This window comes from Cetorhinus maximus, chromosome 7, assembly GCF_964194155.1.
Source record: "Cetorhinus maximus chromosome 7, sCetMax3.hap1.1, whole genome shotgun sequence".
Lineage (NCBI taxonomy): Eukaryota > Metazoa > Chordata > Chondrichthyes > Lamniformes > Cetorhinidae > Cetorhinus > Cetorhinus maximus.
This window is the reverse complement of record NC_135885.1, coordinates 110,507,975-110,525,593: the sequence shown is the minus strand read 5'-3', so window position 1 is coordinate 110,525,593 and position 17,619 is coordinate 110,507,975. Positions and strand designations below refer to the sequence as shown.

Genomic DNA, 17,619 nt, shown 5'->3' with positions numbered 1-17,619 from the left:
TGATCGTTTTTTTCCCCACACTGATCTTTGAGCCACAAGTCAACTCTGACCTTATTTACCCTATACCAATTTGCTCATGGCCCAGGTAGTAATCCAGAGTAGTAATCCTTTGTGGTTCTGATTTTTAATTTAGCTGCTCATAATCCCTTAGTAGAACCTCCTCCTTACTCCTACCTATGTTATTGGTACCCACGTGAAGCAAGACCACTGAATGCTTCCCCTCCAGCTCTGAACAGAGTCTTCAGACACTCATTTTTGGCTAAAGAGTACAGTATCTATCCCCCTAACTGTACTGTCTACCATCCCTACTGCCATTGCCACCACAACACATTACCCTACTTGAATGGCCCCCCCTGTACCACTGCTGTGGTCAGTTGTTTTTGTCCTCCTGCAATCCCAGCTCTTGGCCACACAGGCTGCAAGAACCTAGTACCTGTTCAACAGGTGCAAGGATTTGTGCTCCTCCAGTGCTACCTTCTGGGTCCCCATATCTGCCTCACTCAGTCACACCGTCCTGTCTCTGACCAAGAACCACATCTGAAGTACTTATGGGGTTTGACTGCCTCCTTGAATAAGATGTTCAGGTAACTTTTCCCTCCCTGATTACCCAGTTAATGCCTCTGGACTTCTAGTCTCTGGTCTGTCTTTCTCCCCCTCAGACTGCTCTTTATTCTGTAAAAGACCAGAACAACACCTCTTCCCTCACTCGGCTGAATTCCCTCACTCTGTTCAATACTCTGACGAAACCATACATGCTCCATTGAGTTTACCTCTGTGCTACTTATTCTGTATGTGAGCAAAAGCCTCCTGGGCCCCATGGACACTTGCCATCTACAAATATTCACACCTGCATTTACTGTATAAAGCTTGGGTTGCCTGTTGACTATTTTTTGCTTGTGGTTTCATGCTAGCAGCTACTTTCCTCCCAATCTACATCTCCCTTTTTACCCTGAGAGAAAAAAATGCCTATCTCCATCTTAAATAAATTCAATGATCCTCTGAGGTAGAGAATCCTAATGATTCATCTGCTAAATTGAAAAAATTCTCCTCCTCCTCCGGCCTAAGTGATCAACCTTTTATCCCAAGGCTATGCCCCGATGTTGTAAATTGCACAGCTAGGAGAAATGGCCTGTTACCCTGTTAAGCTCCTTCAGAATCTTGTAGGTTTCAGTGAGATCATCTCTGATTCTTAACTCTAGAGGATATAGGTTGAACTTACTCAGTCTCTCATCATACTAAAACCCTCTCATCTAGGGACCAATTCAATGAATCTTTGCTGCACTGCCTTCAAAGCAACTATGTCCTCCTTTGGATATGGAGACCAAAACTGGCTGCAGTATTCCAGGTGTGATCTTACAAAAGCTGTGTACAGTTGTAGCAAGACTTTCTTGTTCTTGTACTCAAGCCAACATACCATTTTGCTTGCTGCATCTGAACAGTGACATTGTGTTCCTTATGCAAGTACACAAGTCTCTGAGCATCAACATTTAAAAGTTTATGCCCTTTTTTTAAAAAAAAAAGTTTTTTTCTATTCTTACTACCAAAGTGGATAACCTCACTTCTCTCAATACTCCATTTGCCATCTTGTTTCCCACTCACTTAAGCTGTATCTCTTTGCAGCCTTACTTGTGCTGTCCTCACAGCTTAATGTCCCACCTAGCATTGTATCAGCAAACCTGGATTTGTTACTCAATCTGTTTGTGTAGGTCATTAATATAGACAATACGTAGTTGAGGCCCTAGTGATGATCCTGACGGTGCAGCCTCCCAACTTAAAATCATACTTTGTGGCCGTTAAGTTGAGTAAACAATCGATTGTACTCCAAAACTACATCAAAGGCCGTTATTACAGACGGGTATAACTCAGTCATGTGTCACTGAGTAATCTTATTAGTTTTTGAATCTCAGACGACAAGCATTTATAATTGTCACAGCTATCAAAACAGCTTCAAGAGCCTGAAATTGAAAGAGCAGGTGTCCTCTCCATTTCAAAGAAGATTTGCCTGTCAATCAATGAAGGGGACCAGGTGCTCAGTTTGATTTTACCTTTCTGAAGCCAAGTCAGAACTGTTTTTAAATCCAAACATAATGAGAATTTACCAACACATTTTCCTACATTTTTGAATGTATTATGGCAATTTCTCCAATGGATTTAAATGCAGCCATTACATTGACCACAATTGCTTAACTTGCTTATGCAGGACAGAACCCTATGATGAATAAGTTAAAAGCACAACTACGTTACAATACAGCATCTAATACCGACGTGTCAAAACATTTTACACTTGCCTTTCAGAATGTTCCATACTCACCAAGCTTCCCCAAGTGGTCCAAAACCCCTCTCAGGAGGTGTTTTTCTTTAGGGCTTACAAAACCCACATTAGCATGTGAAAATAGTGTGCAGCAGGTTAAAATTTAATTAAACAAATTCAAAACCTTTAATTTGGAAGTCATTTGAAGTATGTTGTAATTATGCTTCAATCCTTCAGTAGGTGTCAGTACAGGCAGTGAATTTTCCTGTGCCAAAGTTGTTCAGGATCCATCTATTTGTAGAATAAGGCTCTTGATACCATCCACATGATTGCAGCAGTAGTATGAAATGTTTCATAAACGTATATCACTGTCTGCATGAATTGTTGGGATGCTTAATTCATTGAATATACTAAAGATTTTTTGTATTTTGTTTTTCTGATTATTTAAGATGGTAGAATCTAATATTAATTTAATATTGGCTAACAACAATTGTTAGGGTACAATAGCAAAGTGGTTGTGATAGTCGAGTGTTACAAATATCGAATTCAAATGCCACCATAGCAATTTCTTGAGGACAAGATGAAATGATGGTGAAAGCTGATGCATGGTCATTAAAACCCACTGAATCAGTAATGCCCTTAAGGGAGGAGAGTAAGGGACCTACACATGACCACAGTCCTACACTGTGGGTTAACTTTTAATGACCTTGGGGAAATTAGGGTTGGGCAATTGATACTTCCCTGTCACTGCTTATACCTCAGAACGTTTTTAATAAAAGGGCATTAAAACCTAATGGTCTTGGAAAAATGGAAACTTACTGTGTCATTTTGTTCTCTTATGATTGCAAGAAAGAAAGAGCAAGGCAAGTCCTGACTATTTAACAGGTTCAGATGTCAGGCAATTATTTCTTGTTTTAATTGCACTTGATGGAATATAATGTAGCTCTTTTTTAATGACCATAATTATTTATCCCATGTAGTATGAATGAGCAGCTAGCTTTAGTTTTGATATTTGATTAATTTGAGCCTGGTTGCCTTAAACTGATGTGAAAATCTAAAATTGAAGTTGGGCCTATAATGCACAAAGCCCAATGATGAAATATAGTTGACAGTTTGAGACCTGGAAGTCTTGTCCAGACTCTCCTCTTGTGGTGAGTTTTGATTAGTCATGAAGTCTGTCGATATTTTGAATTAAGAATTCTGGTGTTGTCCCTATGTTTTTAAAATCCTGCTGAAATTGTGTGCTTCAGCACAAGTCTAGACCTGATGACACAATGTTCACTCTTGTGAAACATTGACAAATTACACTTGGTCCACTTAATTCTACAGCACCAAATCCATCAATGCCCCCTTAGTTAGACAGAGAACATACTGGTCAAGGAAGATCTCCTGAATACATTCTGTCTAATTTTCTCACTGTTATGTTTACCCTGATTGAAATTTTATTAATTAAGCTAAGCTTTAAATTTGATACAGCACTTTTTGTTCTGATGCTAGTTTAAATCACTGCCCTACCAATCAGTCACCTACCTGCTATCCTCTCCCGTCAGTCCTTTTTTTTTTTGGAAAATACTGTAGGAGGTCTGCTTTTTTACCCCCCACTCCGACTTATCAGCTGCTGCTGCCATGTCTCGCACTTCCCCACTAGACAATTTCTTGTTTTGTACAGAATTCCCTCGCTCACCAAATTCCCTGAGTTAAGTAGTCTGGCGAGGCAGTATTCTGTCAAGATGGACTTCATACTACTTAATAAATTGGTTCCATTGAATAGTATACTAAGAACACGGAAATATCTTTTGTTCTTCAAAGGGATTGTTGAATGGTAAAGGAAATTGGTTGTTTTAGATATGTTGTAGATTTTGAAATGCTTGTGAGATTAGATCCAACTTAGACCAGTAAAAATTTTTGGACGTGTGAAAATGGCTGCTCACAAAAATACTGCGGAAATTATACCCTTCATGTTTGCCGCGCCTTCTTCCCATGTCATGATTACTGTTGAAGCTCCAAAACTGGTAGCCTTGATATTGTATTTTGTATCTCATGAGTTATAAAACAGCTGAGCAGTGATGCTGTCAATTTGGTAATAAGTATTTAGCTTAAAGCTACGTAGAATTGACAGTGCAAAGACAGGCTGTTTGGTCCAACCATCCAGTCCAGTGCTTATGCTCAATGACCTCCTCCCACTCTGCTTCATTTAATCCTATTGACATATCATTTTATTGCTTTTTCCCCCCTCCTACTTTCTTAGCATAGATACATTTATAGGGAAGCTGTTTGCTTCAACTAATCCATGTAGTAAGAAGTTCTACATACTAACCACATTCTAAGTAAATAAATTCCTCCTGAATTGCTTATTTGTGACTTCTTAATTTTTAAAACCCCGAAATTTGGACTACCCCACAAGTAGAATTGTAGAATCATTACAGCACATTACTCAGCCCATACTGTCTGGGTCAGCTCTTTACAAGAACAACTGAACCAACCCTACAATTGAATGTGCCATTTCTTCACCACATTTTCAGGCTTGCCCAGATGCCAAACACACTTGCTGTGGGGAAAAATGTTCCTAAGTTGCCTTTGTTTCTTTTGCCAATGGGAATAGTTAGAACATACAAAATAGGAATAGGAGTAGACCATTCGGCCCCTCTGCTCTGCCATTCATTAAGATCATGGCTGATGTGTTTTGATTTCTGCATTCCCATCTAACCCTGATAACCTTCAAACCCCTTGTCTAACAGGAATCTATCTACCTCTGCCTTAAAATATTTCATGACCCTGCCTCCATCACCTTCTGAGGCAGAGTTCCAAAGTGTCACAGCCCTCTGGGAGAGAAATTTCTCCTCAACTGTCCTAAAAGGGCAACCCCTAAATTTCAAAACAGTAGCCTCTAGTTCTGGACTCCTCCAGAAGAGGAAACATCCTTTCGATGTCTTCCTTAAGGCCATTCCGGATCTTGCATACTTCAATCAAATCACCCCTCTCTCTTCTAAACTACAGTGGAAACAAGCCCAGTCTGTCCAAGCTTGCCTCTCTCATTCCAGGTATCAATCTAGTAATCCCCCTTTGAACCATCTCCAATGCATTTACACCCTTCTTTAAATAAGGAGACCAAAACTGCACGCAGTATTCAAGGTGCAGCCTCACCAATGCTCTGTATAACTGAACAGAACATCCTTACTTTTATGTTCAATCCCTCAATGAAGGATAGCATTCCATTAGCTGCCTTAATTATTTGCTGTACCTGCATACTAACTTTTTGTGACTCATTACTAGAACACCTAGATCTCTCTGCACCTCAATTATGCAGCCGTTCTCCATTTAAATCATACTCTGCTTTTCTTCTTCCTGCCGAAGTGAACAACTTCACATTTTCCCACATTATACTCCATCTGCCAGATCTTTGCCCACTCGTTCAACCTATCTATCCATCTGTAACCTCCATGTCCTCTTCACAACATACCTTCCTACCTATCTTTGTGTCATCTTCAAAGTTAGCTACCAGTCTTCATTCCCTTCATCTAAGTCATTGATGTAAATTGTAAAAAGTTGAGGCCCCAGTACAGACCTCTGTGGGAGTCTACTTATCACATCCTGCCAATCAGAAAAAGACCCATTTATGCATACTCTCTGCTGCCAGTCAGCCAATCTTCTATCCATGCTAATAGGTTACCCCCTACACCATGGGCTTTTATTTTCCATAATCTTTGATGTGGCACCTTGACAAATGCCTTCTGGAAATCCATGTACAGGCTCCTCTTTATCCACTGAGCATGTCACTTCTTCAAAAACTCCAATAAATTGGTTAAACATGATTCTTCCTTTCTCAAAAGCATGCCGACTCTTTCCAATTGCCTTGAGCTCTTCTAAGTGCCCAGCTATAACCTCCTTAATGATGGATTCTAGTAACTTCCCCATGACAGAACTCAAGCTAACTAGCCTATAGTTTCCTGTTTTCTGCTTCCCTCCCTTCTTGAATAGAGGGGTTATATTTTCTACTTTCCAGTCTGATGGAACCTTTCCAGAATCTTGAATTGTGGAAAATTAACAGTGCATAGACTACCTCATTCGCCACCTCTTAAGACCTTAGGATGTATTCCGTCAGGACCTGCAGATTTGCCAGCCTGCAGCTCCAACAATTTGCTTAGTACCATTTCCCTAGTGATTTCAATTTCACTAAGTTCATTTCTCCCATTCACCACCTGATTTGCAGCTACTGGGATGTTTTTTGTTTCCTGTATAGTGAACACAGAAGCAAAATATTTGTTCTTTTGCTTCTGCCATTTCCTTATCTACTATTAACTCACCACTGTCAATCTCTAGAGGACCAGCCTCACTTTACATTTTTTTTTAAATATCTGTAGAAACTCTTGCTATCTATCTTACATTTCTAGCTAGCTTCCTCTCATACTCTAATTTCTTTCTCCTGATTAACCTTTTTAGTCATTCTCTGCTGTTAATATTCTGTCCAATCATCTGTTCTGCCACTCATCTTGGTGGAGTTATATGCTTTTTTTCCCTTAAGTTTGATGCTTTCCTTAACTACTTCAGTTAACCACGGATGGTGGGTCCTCCCCTTAGAATTCTTCTTTATAGTAGGATTGTACTTATTCTGAATACTCTGAAATATACCCTTAAATGCCTGCCACTGCTTCTCTATTAATCTAACCTCTAGCCTAGTTTCCCAGTTTACTTCAGCTAGCTCAGCTTTCCTCTCCACATAGTTGCCCTTATTTAAGTTTAAGATACTAGTCTTAGACCCACTCTTCTCCCTTACAAAATTGGTTGTAAAATTCAGTCGTATTGTGGTTGCTGCTACCTAGGGGGTGCCTTTACTCTTAGGTCATTAATCCCGTCACATTACACAATACCAAGTCTAATATAACCTCCTCTCTGGTTCCAGAACATGTTATCTCAAAAGCATTCTATGAGCTCCTCATCCAGGCTACTACTGCTAATCTGATTTTTCCAGTATGTGTAGATTAAAATCACCCATAATTATTGCAGCCCCTTTATCACAAGCACACTATTTTCTCTTGAATACTTTGTCCTGCACTGTGGCTACTGTTAGGGGGCCTGTAGACCACTCCCAGAAATGACTTTTTTCCCCTACTATTCCTCATCTCTATCCAAACCAATTCTACATCCTGACCTGAACCAAGGTTGCACCAATGCCCTCTTTGATTATGCCACCCCTCCACCTATACCTAGCTTCCTGAATGTCATGTACCCCTCAACATTAAGGACCCAGCCTTTGTTGTTCTGCAGCCATGTCTCTGCATTTGCTATCAGATCATATTTATTTACTTCAATGTGGGTCATCAATTCATATACTTTGTTAGTAATGCTACATGCATTCAGATAGAGAGCCTTCAGTTTTGTCTTGTTACCTTTGTAACATCTAGTCTTAACTGTTGATGTATTCTGAGGTTTTTTTCTCTGTCCCTTCTTGCCATTCTCTGATTTCTCATAACTATTTTGCTCTCCTGTCTTGACTGGACACCTTGAATTGCTACCTCAACCCAAGCTTGATGCCTCACCCCTTATTTAGTTTAAAGCCCCCTCTACTTCCCTAGCTGTGATTTTGTGAGGACAATTGTCCCAGCAGAGTTCAGGTGTAAACCATCCCAATGGTACAACCCCCAATTTCCCCAGTACTGATGCCAGTGCTCCACAAACCAGAATCCACTTCTCCCACACCAGTCTTTGAGCCACGCATTTGTCTCATCTTATTTGCCCTATGCCAATTGCACGTGGCTCAAGTTATAATCCACAGTACTACCTTTTGAGGTTCTGCTTAATTTGGTACCTAGCTGCTCATACTGACTTTGCAGAACCTCTTCCCTAGGTCTACCTATGTCATTGGCATGTAGATGGATCATGACAACTGGATCCTCCCCCTCCCATTGCAAGTTCCCCTCCAGCTCATAGCAGATGCCTTGAACCCTGGCAGGCAGCATAGCCACCTGGACTCTTGTTCTTTGTAGAGAATCCCCCTCCTATACTATCCCCTACTAGCACTACATTCCTTTTTGCTCCCTCTGCTTGAATGGTTTCCTGTACCACAGTGCCATGGCTAGCCAGCTCATCCACCTTGCAGAGTTCACTTTCATCCGCACACAAGTTGAGCACCTCAAACCTGTTTGACAACTGTAAAGACTGAGGCTGCTCTACTACTGTCTGCTCGGCCCCATTACCTGCCTCACTGACAGTCACATCGCCCTGTCGTTCACTGCTGGCCAAAATAGATGACCCTCTTCTAAGAGGTGTGACTGTTACAAAGTATCCAGGTATTTCTTCCCCTCCTTTGTGTCTGCATTTCAGCTTCCAGATCAATAATCCTGATCCTGGAATTGCTCAAGCTACTTACACTTTCTGCAGATATTTGTCATGGATCACCTTGGCATCCAAAAGCTCCCACAGCTACAACATAACACCTGTCCCACCATTCTAATTTGTTATTTAGTTAACTTACTTTAATTACTTTCTTCCTATGTATGCTACAATTTACTGTTTATTGAATGTTAGTACTAACAATTAAAGGTTATATGCTCCTTAACTACAAGGTATATGTTTTGATGTTTGTTTAAATTACTTTATTACTTTTTTATCTTTATTGTTTTATTTTAATTTAAGTTTTCAAGTCTTGGTTTATTATTTTAAAGTTTTAGTTCTTATTTGTAAATCTGCCTGAACGTTCCTGTCCTAAGCTGGTTTCTCACACACTTGTCCCTTAGACTGAGCACTTACTGGCCAATCAACTTACTAACTTCCTGTGACATCTTAGTTGCTGTTTTCTCCTTTTTCCTGGACTGCAGCTGCACAGCAGCTGAAACAGCACGCTCCTTAGTTCCCGACTGTCTCCCGCAGGTCTGCTCCACACCGACTCCCAGCAAGTTTTTTTCCCCCATCTGCTCTGCCTAACCCCTCATGATTTTGAACACAGACAAATCTCTTACTTTCTCTAAGGTGAACAACCCCACTATCTTCAATCTATCCACTTAACTCAAGTGCCTCAATCCTGGGACTGTTCTTATAAATCTTTTCAGCACCCTTTCTAGGGTGTTTACATCCTTAAGTGTGGTGCCTGGAATTGGGCACACTACTCCAGTTGAGGCAGAACCAGTGTTTTATAAAGGATCTGCATAACATCCTTGCTTTTGTATGCTATGTCTCTGTTTATAAAGCCCAGAATCCTGCTTGCCTTTTTAACCAGTTTTTCATCCTGTCCTGCCACCTTCAAATTGTGCACATATACCCAGATCTTTCTGTTCCTGCGGTCCCTCTGCCACTTAAGATCATGGCTGATCTGATAGTAACCTGAAATCTGCATCCCATCTACTGCCAGTAACCTATCATCCTCCTCGCTCAGCAAGAATCTACCCATCTCTACTTTAAATATTCAAAGACTCTTCCTGAGAAGGTGTTGGAAGCAGAGTTCCAAAGACTCATGACCCTCTGAGTGAAAAAATTTCACATCTGTTTTGAACGGGCAACTCTTTTTTTTTTTTAAATAGTGACCCCTCATTTTAGATTCTTCCACAAAGGAAACATCCTCTCCACATCTGCTCTGTCAAGACTCCTTGGGACCTTATGTTTCAAACAAGTCGCCTCTTACTCTTAACTCCAGCAGATACAAGCCTATCCTGCCCAACCTTTCCTCATAAGACAACCCACCCATTCCAGGTGTTCATCTGGTAAAAACCACCTGAACTACTTCCAATGCATTTACATCCATCCTTAAATAAGCTGACCAATACTGTACACAGTACTCCAAATGTGGTCTCACTAGTGCCCTGTACAACTGAAGCATAACCTCCTTACTTTTGTATTCAATTCCCCTTGCAATAAATGATAACATTCTATTAGCTTTGCTAATTATTTGCTGTACTTGCATAGTAGCCTTTTGTGATTCATGCACTAGGATACCCAGATCCCTCTGCACCTCAGAACTCTACAATCTCCCATTTAATATGCTTCTCTTTTATTCCTCTTGCCAAAATGGACAATTTCACATTTTCCCCAATTATACTCCATCTGCCAGATTTTATACACTCACTTAACCCATCTATATCAGTTTGTAGCCTCCTTATGTCCTCTTCACAACTTACTTCCCCACCTATCTTTGTGTCATCAGCAAATTTGGCAACCTTCCAACCATTCTTCAATCCCTTCATCCAAATATAAATTATAAACAGTTGAGGCCCCAGTGCCGATCCCTGTGGCATGCCACTCGTTACATCTTGCAAACTTGAAAAAGACTGCTCTCTGCTTCCTGTTAGCCAGCCAATCTTCTATCCATGCCAATATGTTACCCCCTATGCCACAAGCTTTTATTTTCTGCAATAACCTTTGTGACACTATCAAATTCCTTCTGGAAAGCGAAGTATAGTATATCCACCAGTTCCCCTTCATCCACAGCACAACTTTCTTCCTCAAAGAACTCCAATAAATTGGTTAAACACTATTCTAACTGTTGCATCCCTTTTTTTAAATGCATTATTTCATTAATACAGTTACATTATCAAATGCTTCCTCTTTTATCCTTTCTAAATGTTATAATTTACAATATTTAATTCAGTCCTGTAGTAGGATTCAGTTTCATTTTCAGATCAATGTTGTTTCATTAGAATTGATGGTACTGAAGATCATTGACCTGAAACATTGTATAATTAAACAAGGTGCCAGATTTCTCTCCACCCTGGCTGAAAAGTTGGGAGGCTGCCTGCTGAGGAGTGCTGGCTGCCCTGCAGCCAGGTACTGGAGCTGGGACTTTTGCCTTTTGGGGCTGGGGTTTGAGAGGCCTGCGGGGAGGCCTTCCTATTTGTTCCAGGGAACCCTTTAAGGAAGGACCCCCACAACCCCTACCAGCCCATGCAAGGAAACCAGTGGACTGGCCGCATGTGGGTTTCTCCCACTGCTGGTTAAATCCTCGTGGCAACAGAATGAGGCCCTTGAGTGGGAATTAATTAATTTTTTGTCCCACCCACTTTGTCATTTATACTTCTGTTCCATAACTGTATCTGCTTGCTGATTGTTATCTTTATCCTTACCTTGCTCTGACCTTTATGGTCTTCTATTTCACTTATCTCAAGATTCCTCTCCTGTCTTGCTAGTCTTATCCACGGCCATATTTATCCTGTATTGCTAGGACTCTGGTGGTTTTCTGGTTCAGGTGAAGCTTGTCTTCTAATCCAGTTCTTGAGCTAGTGTCCTGTGAAGTGGAAACCCCTCCTGCCTGTGCCACTCTAAGCCATGTATTTACCTTCCTGATCTCCTTATCGCTAAGCTCATTAACACATGGCTCAGGCAGTAATCCTGAGATTACCAGCGGTGAGGACCTTTTCTTAAAAAATTAGTTCTTAGATTCTGATGCTCACTTAGTTAGACCTCCTTCCTTTTCTGCCCTATATATTGGTTCTGTCATGCACTATGACTGGAATCTTCCCTTTCCCTTCCAATTCACTCCAGTTTTCCGAGAGATTCTTTTCGACTTTCCTCAAGTAGGCGACACACTCTCAAGGACTCTCAATTGTAATTGCAGAAGATGCTATAGAATCCCTTGTGCCTACAAACTTAATTTATTTTGCTCCTTCTCCATGGTGTGATGGGTAGCATACTAGCCACCCTGTCTTCAGCCTTAATCCTGTCCTCACAGATAACAAGTACATTGTACCTGTTCAATAAGACCATTGTCTGTGGAACCTGTTTTATGCCCAAGTTTCCCCATTACTTGGCTTGCTGACTGAAGGTCTTTCACTCCCCTCATGCACCTCTGCTTTTCTTTTGTGGTGTGATTCTATTCTGGAGTAAACTAGCCTCCTCCCTCTTGTCAGTGTGTTTCCAACTTGCCTTGAGATATTGCTATTTAAAAATGTCTCTACGTATGGTCACCCAAGAATTCTCACTGTCCCCAAATTCCCACTTGCTGCAACACCTATTCCGAAAATCTCAAAACATTAGTTCAATCTAATTTGCTAGTCAGAAGTACACATTAGGTAATAAGGATGTTGGTGGTTGGTGAATGTTAATTCTCTGAAAAATATGGGTGTTTAAAGACTAGTGATAATGTCCAGTCATGGCTAATATTCAACTCGATTGTTTGTGGCCTACTTCTGCAAACCACACTTGACACCATCTTCAGCAATAAAGATGATTCATGGGATATGGGCTTTGCTGGCTGGGCCAGCATTTATTGCCCATCCCTAGTTGCCCTTGAGAAGGCGCTGGTGAGCTGATGTGTGACAATTTACTTGACAATTTACTTGATTAAAGCCCTCATTAAGCTGTTGGGATTTCTACTGCATTGATAATTTGAGAATGCTTCAGACTCGACCAGTTCAGTACTACTTGATTGTGTGTTTCAGCTGTTGTTTAGTTGGTAGCCACTTGGCACTTAAACCATGAACCTTTCTGTTTTTAAGTCCCACTCCAATCAAAAATCAAGGTTGCCACTCCAGTGCAGTACTGAGGGAGTGCTGCACTGTAGGGAGGTTCTGTTTTTTGGATGTGACGTTAAAACCGAGGCCCTGTTTGCCTGCTTTAGTGCACGTAAAAGATCCCATGGCACTATTTCGAAGAGTAGAGGTGCTATCTCCAGTGTCCTGGCTCTCAAATAGCATGAAAATTTACCTGGCCGTTATTGGCTGCCACATTTCCTATATTATAACAGTGACTATACTTTAAAAGTACTTTATTGATTGTAAAATGGTTGATCAGTGGTTATGAAAAGCATCTTAATGCAAGTTTTCCCTTTCCTCACTGAATTTAAGTGTGAAAGTAAATACTGTTTTTGCCTACAATTTTTCTGCAACACTCTTCACAAAATAGTTGTCTATTAAGAACAAATTGAAAATGCAGTTAAACTCTTATTTATTTATTTATTAAATTAAAAATAACATGCTGGAAATACTTGGGTTTGACAGCATCTGTGGTGAGAAAAATAATTGACATTTCAGGTCTGTCCTTTCATCATTTAAAAAAGACTTGCCCTTACCATCCAGCCATAAGTTGATAATTAGTCTTGATAGCAATCCTAGATAGTTAGTGACCTGTAATGATGATGCTCCACCCATGTGAAGAAAGATGTGTGCAATTTGTTGGATTTGTTGAATTTTTTGTGCAAATAGTGGAATTTGTTGCACGACATGTTTGTAAAGTTTTTCTGTTTTCCTTTTGAGTTCTGGAAGTATTGATGATGAATGCTATATTCCAGACTACAAAGAAATTTCCTATTGTTACTCCTGTAACAATTTCTATGCTGAACTGACTTTTTCTGTCAGGATGTTTTAAACTGTTTTTGAAGTCTTCTGAAAACCTGGGTTAGGAACAATTCAATTTGAAAAGATGTCACAAAGACCAATGCAGCTGAACTTTTTTGTTTTTAGAAAAACTCAATTGTCCTCGAGCTGGGATGAAGAAGAGGATTGAAGGGTGCAGGTAGCTGACTTGATGGTATAAATTTAACATTGAAGGGACAATGACATGGGAGGCAACAGGAATTTGTGTAGATTTTTTTTCTGGACAGTGACTTTAGATTCTTGGAGTATTGAATTGAGATCCTGAATAGTGGCTAATATTGCAGAAAGTTTTTGGAATTTTCTGCCCTCTAGCCTTGGTAAATTATACTAGGAGGAAAATGCAGTGGGCACCCACCTGAATGGAATGTACATTGATGTTTATTGCCTGTGGTTATTAAACTGTATAGAGGCACAATGGGTAAGTATACTTTTAATTGTCCATAATGGTCTTGCCTGCATCTCTTGCTGCCATATGTTAATCTAGGAAAATAGTTGCTCAGAGTTGGGGAGGGTGGGAAGATGATTTGTGAAGGTTTACATGTAGGAATGGAATATATGGGAAAGTGGAGATATGGAACTGGTCAGAGCCTGGTGAATTATTGAGATCTTCAATCTTGAGAGATTGAGAGAATAATCATGTATTGATAGGAAAGTTCATATAGATGGTAAGATTGGGAGACATGAGCAAAGAAAGCAATTTGGATGAAAGTGTTTGACTAATTAGTGGACTGTATATTTTTAGAGGCTGGCAGATAGTGTTTTGCTTTTAACTTGATTTAAGTGCAGCAAATGGGACAGATGAAGTCAAATGAGACAGATGAAGAATGTGCATGTAACTTTGTTGTGTCCTTTTTTTAACAGCTAAAATCTAACCCCAATGAGAAAGAAGAAAACGAAGCAAAATCACAATTAATTAAAGCAGATGAATTACAACGGATTGTTATGCAGGCACGAACTGCGTATGAACACCAGGATTACACAGCAGCAATCGAATTCCTAGACGCTCTTATTGAGGCAAGCTTTAGCTATACTTATTAACAAGAAATAGTTTTGTGTGATATAGCTGAGGGGAAGAACTTTATTTCACTATTAACATAATTACATGGTGTAAAGCTTTCTCTAATTTTCAGTAGCTGTATATTCATTATGAATGGAAAATTAGCCTTTTTGTAAGTGTAATTTCACACCTATGGACTACATTGTTCTAGTTTTTTTAACCCTTGACATGCTGTGTAACCATGGAACAATGCAGTTTACCTATTAGCATAGAACTTTCTTCTGTTTCTTCCCTTCTCAACATTCTCTTCCCCCTCCCCACCCAGTCTTTTTTTAATCATTATATAACCCATTTACCATGCCAGCTGTTCACAATATATTATCAATGATTTGGACATGGGGATCAAATGTAATATTTTCAAGTTTGTGGATGACAAAGCTAGGTGTGAATGTGTTGAGAAAAATGCAAAGTGGCTATAAAGGGATTTGGACAGACTTAGTGAGTGGGCAAGAACATGGTAGATAAGAATATAATGTGGCAAAATGTGTGGTTACGCACTTTGGTAGGAGGAATGGATGTGCAGAATATTTATTTGAGGTTAGAAAGTGTAGAAAGGGTGTCCTTGTCAATAAGTCACTAAAAGCTAACATGCAGGTGCAGCAAACAATTCTTGCTTGGTTGTATAGAACCTTGGTTAGACTGCAGCTGGAGTACAGTGTACAGTTTTGGTCCCCATACCTTACGAAGGATATTATTGCCATAGACAGAGCAACGAAGGTTCACCAAACTTGCTTCTGGGATGGCAGGACTATCCTGTGAAGAGATTGGAGAAACCGTCTATATTCTGTAGAATTTTGAAGAATGAGAGGTGATCTCATTGAAACCTACAAAATACTTGGAGGAATAGACATGGTAGGTGCAGGTAAGACATTCCCCCTGGTTGGGGGAGTCTAGAACCAGGGAACACAATTTCAAAATAAGGGGAAAGCCACTTAGGACCAAGATAAGAAGTAATTTTTTTTGAACTCAGAATTATGAACCTTTGGAATTCTCTACCCCAAAGAGCCGTGGAAGCTCTGTCATTGAGTATGTTTAAAGTAGAGATTGGTATTTAGAAATCTGTCAATAATGTAAAGGGATATAGGGATAGTGAGGGGGAAAAAGGCATTGAAGTAGATGATCAGCCATCATATTGAATTGTGGAGCAGACTCAACAGGCTGAATGGCCTACACCTGCTCCTGTGTTCCTATTGCATTGCTGTAAATATATTTAATATTTTTACTGTTGGAAGTCTCAAATATTTTTAATTTAATAGCCCTTGATCTTCCAAAATCATAATTTTTCCCAATGTATGCACACACCTTGCTGATGTTGTATTGATATTGCATCAGCATATCTGTTCTTTATTTTTCATATTTTTATTTGTGGATGGGCATCTAACCTTGCAGACATGTTTGACTTGTTTATTTGAAAGTTCAAATATGTTTTTTATGTAGGTATTGGCGCCAAAAATTTTAAAGTAACACTTGAGTATTGCTGGAAAAAGGGACTTGTCTAAGCTTTTGTTTTGCACTCATCAGGACACCTCAAGAATACCAATATAAGGGGAAAACAACAATTCATATTGTATATGAAGAGTGTGCTGATTGGAGGGTTGGCAAGTGATGTTGCCATGGCGAATACATCAGTGATGGTGACTGGTTGACTGCCAAGCACTGTTTGAAATTTAAACCAGGCAGCTCGACCCTTATTGGTTACTCATTGCCCTGAGGAATGAGTTGGTGAATGACTGTCACTACTTTTTAGCTGAAAAAGGCATAATGTGTATACATGTTCCTTCTGTCTGTAAAGAACAGGGTTCTGTGTATTAATATGTGGCTTCTAGTACACGCAAATTCACTACACCGTGAGCCCGACTGGCAATCTAAATTGGTTGTCAGCATAATTCTTAGTACGTTGGGCAACATTTGATAAATGATCCTCAATCATGGAATTGCATCTAATGTTGGACACAGTTTTGCAGGCATGGGCTGGTTGGATATGGTCTGTACCCTGTCTGTTGCAAGCAGTGGAAGGAACATGCTGTTTGATACAATTTGCCAGTCTTTGGGATATTTGGCTAACATACCTGGCACTGAAATTCATATACCACATTACTCATTTGTGATGGGCAGAACACCTTTTTGGCTTGACGGCAGTATCCTGGTAGTGGTGAATACCGCTTGTGTTGCTACTGCGTAGTAGCAGCATGAAACAGCTAGCTTCACCTGTTGCTCAAATTTTTGAGATGCCTTGCCCTTCCAGGGAAATCTGAGTTAGACTGGGCACTTTTCAGGGCCGAAAGTGACGGCCTTAGGCCCATTTATGAGTTTGTGTGATGTACAGTCATGGATACAGATGGTCAGAGATGCCATTGCATCCTATTTCAGTATCAAGCTTGCATCATGAGCCAATGCCTCTGGCCCTATTTACAAGGTTGCCAATAAGACTAATCTTATCGTGTGGAACTGTAAGGATCCCAAAACATATGCTGACCAATGAAGGTCAACTTGCAGTAGACCATGGTAGAGAACCCCTGGCAGATTTCTCAACTAGTATGTTAAAGAAGGGGAGATTATTTGACTGCTCCATTTCCAAAGGTGAATTTGAGTGCAGGATGGAGACCATTAAGACATGTAAGGAAATTGTTACATGCAGCTATGGATTTAAAAATAGCAAACGCATCATCCACATATTGGAAATATGCAAGGGGTAGAAGGTTAGGTGTCATTCTATTGAAGACACGTTTCTCATGGAACTCAACAAAGATGTTTGCGAGAGCTGGGCCTAGAATGGAGCCCATGGCAACATCTATTTGGGCACACATGGTGTCATTAAAACTGAACTCAACTGTGCGAATTGCCAAGCTCCAGTTCAGTGAATACTGATTCATGCAATGGTGCTGGGTCTAGATCACCATGATGTAGTACTGCAGCGCAAGTATCTATGGCTTAAGTGGAACATTGGTGAATAGGCTAGCAATGCGCAGAACTGGTCATAGATAAGTTGAGGCACAGAGCAACATCACTTGTGT

The 17,619-nt window shown here is 40.2% G+C and overlaps 1 protein-coding gene across 1 annotated transcript in view; it reads left to right on the top strand.

Annotated features, from left to right (window-relative positions):
* Nucleotides 1-17,619, top strand: part of dnajc3a (DnaJ (Hsp40) homolog, subfamily C, member 3a) — an 82,466-nt gene that overhangs the window by 25,690 nt on the left and 39,157 nt on the right. The window contains exon 5 of the mRNA XM_078545912.1: nt 14,410-14,562. Within this exon, the coding sequence (XP_078402038.1) occupies nt 14,410-14,562 (153 nt within the window). The remainder of the gene's footprint in view (nt 1-14,409; nt 14,563-17,619) is intronic.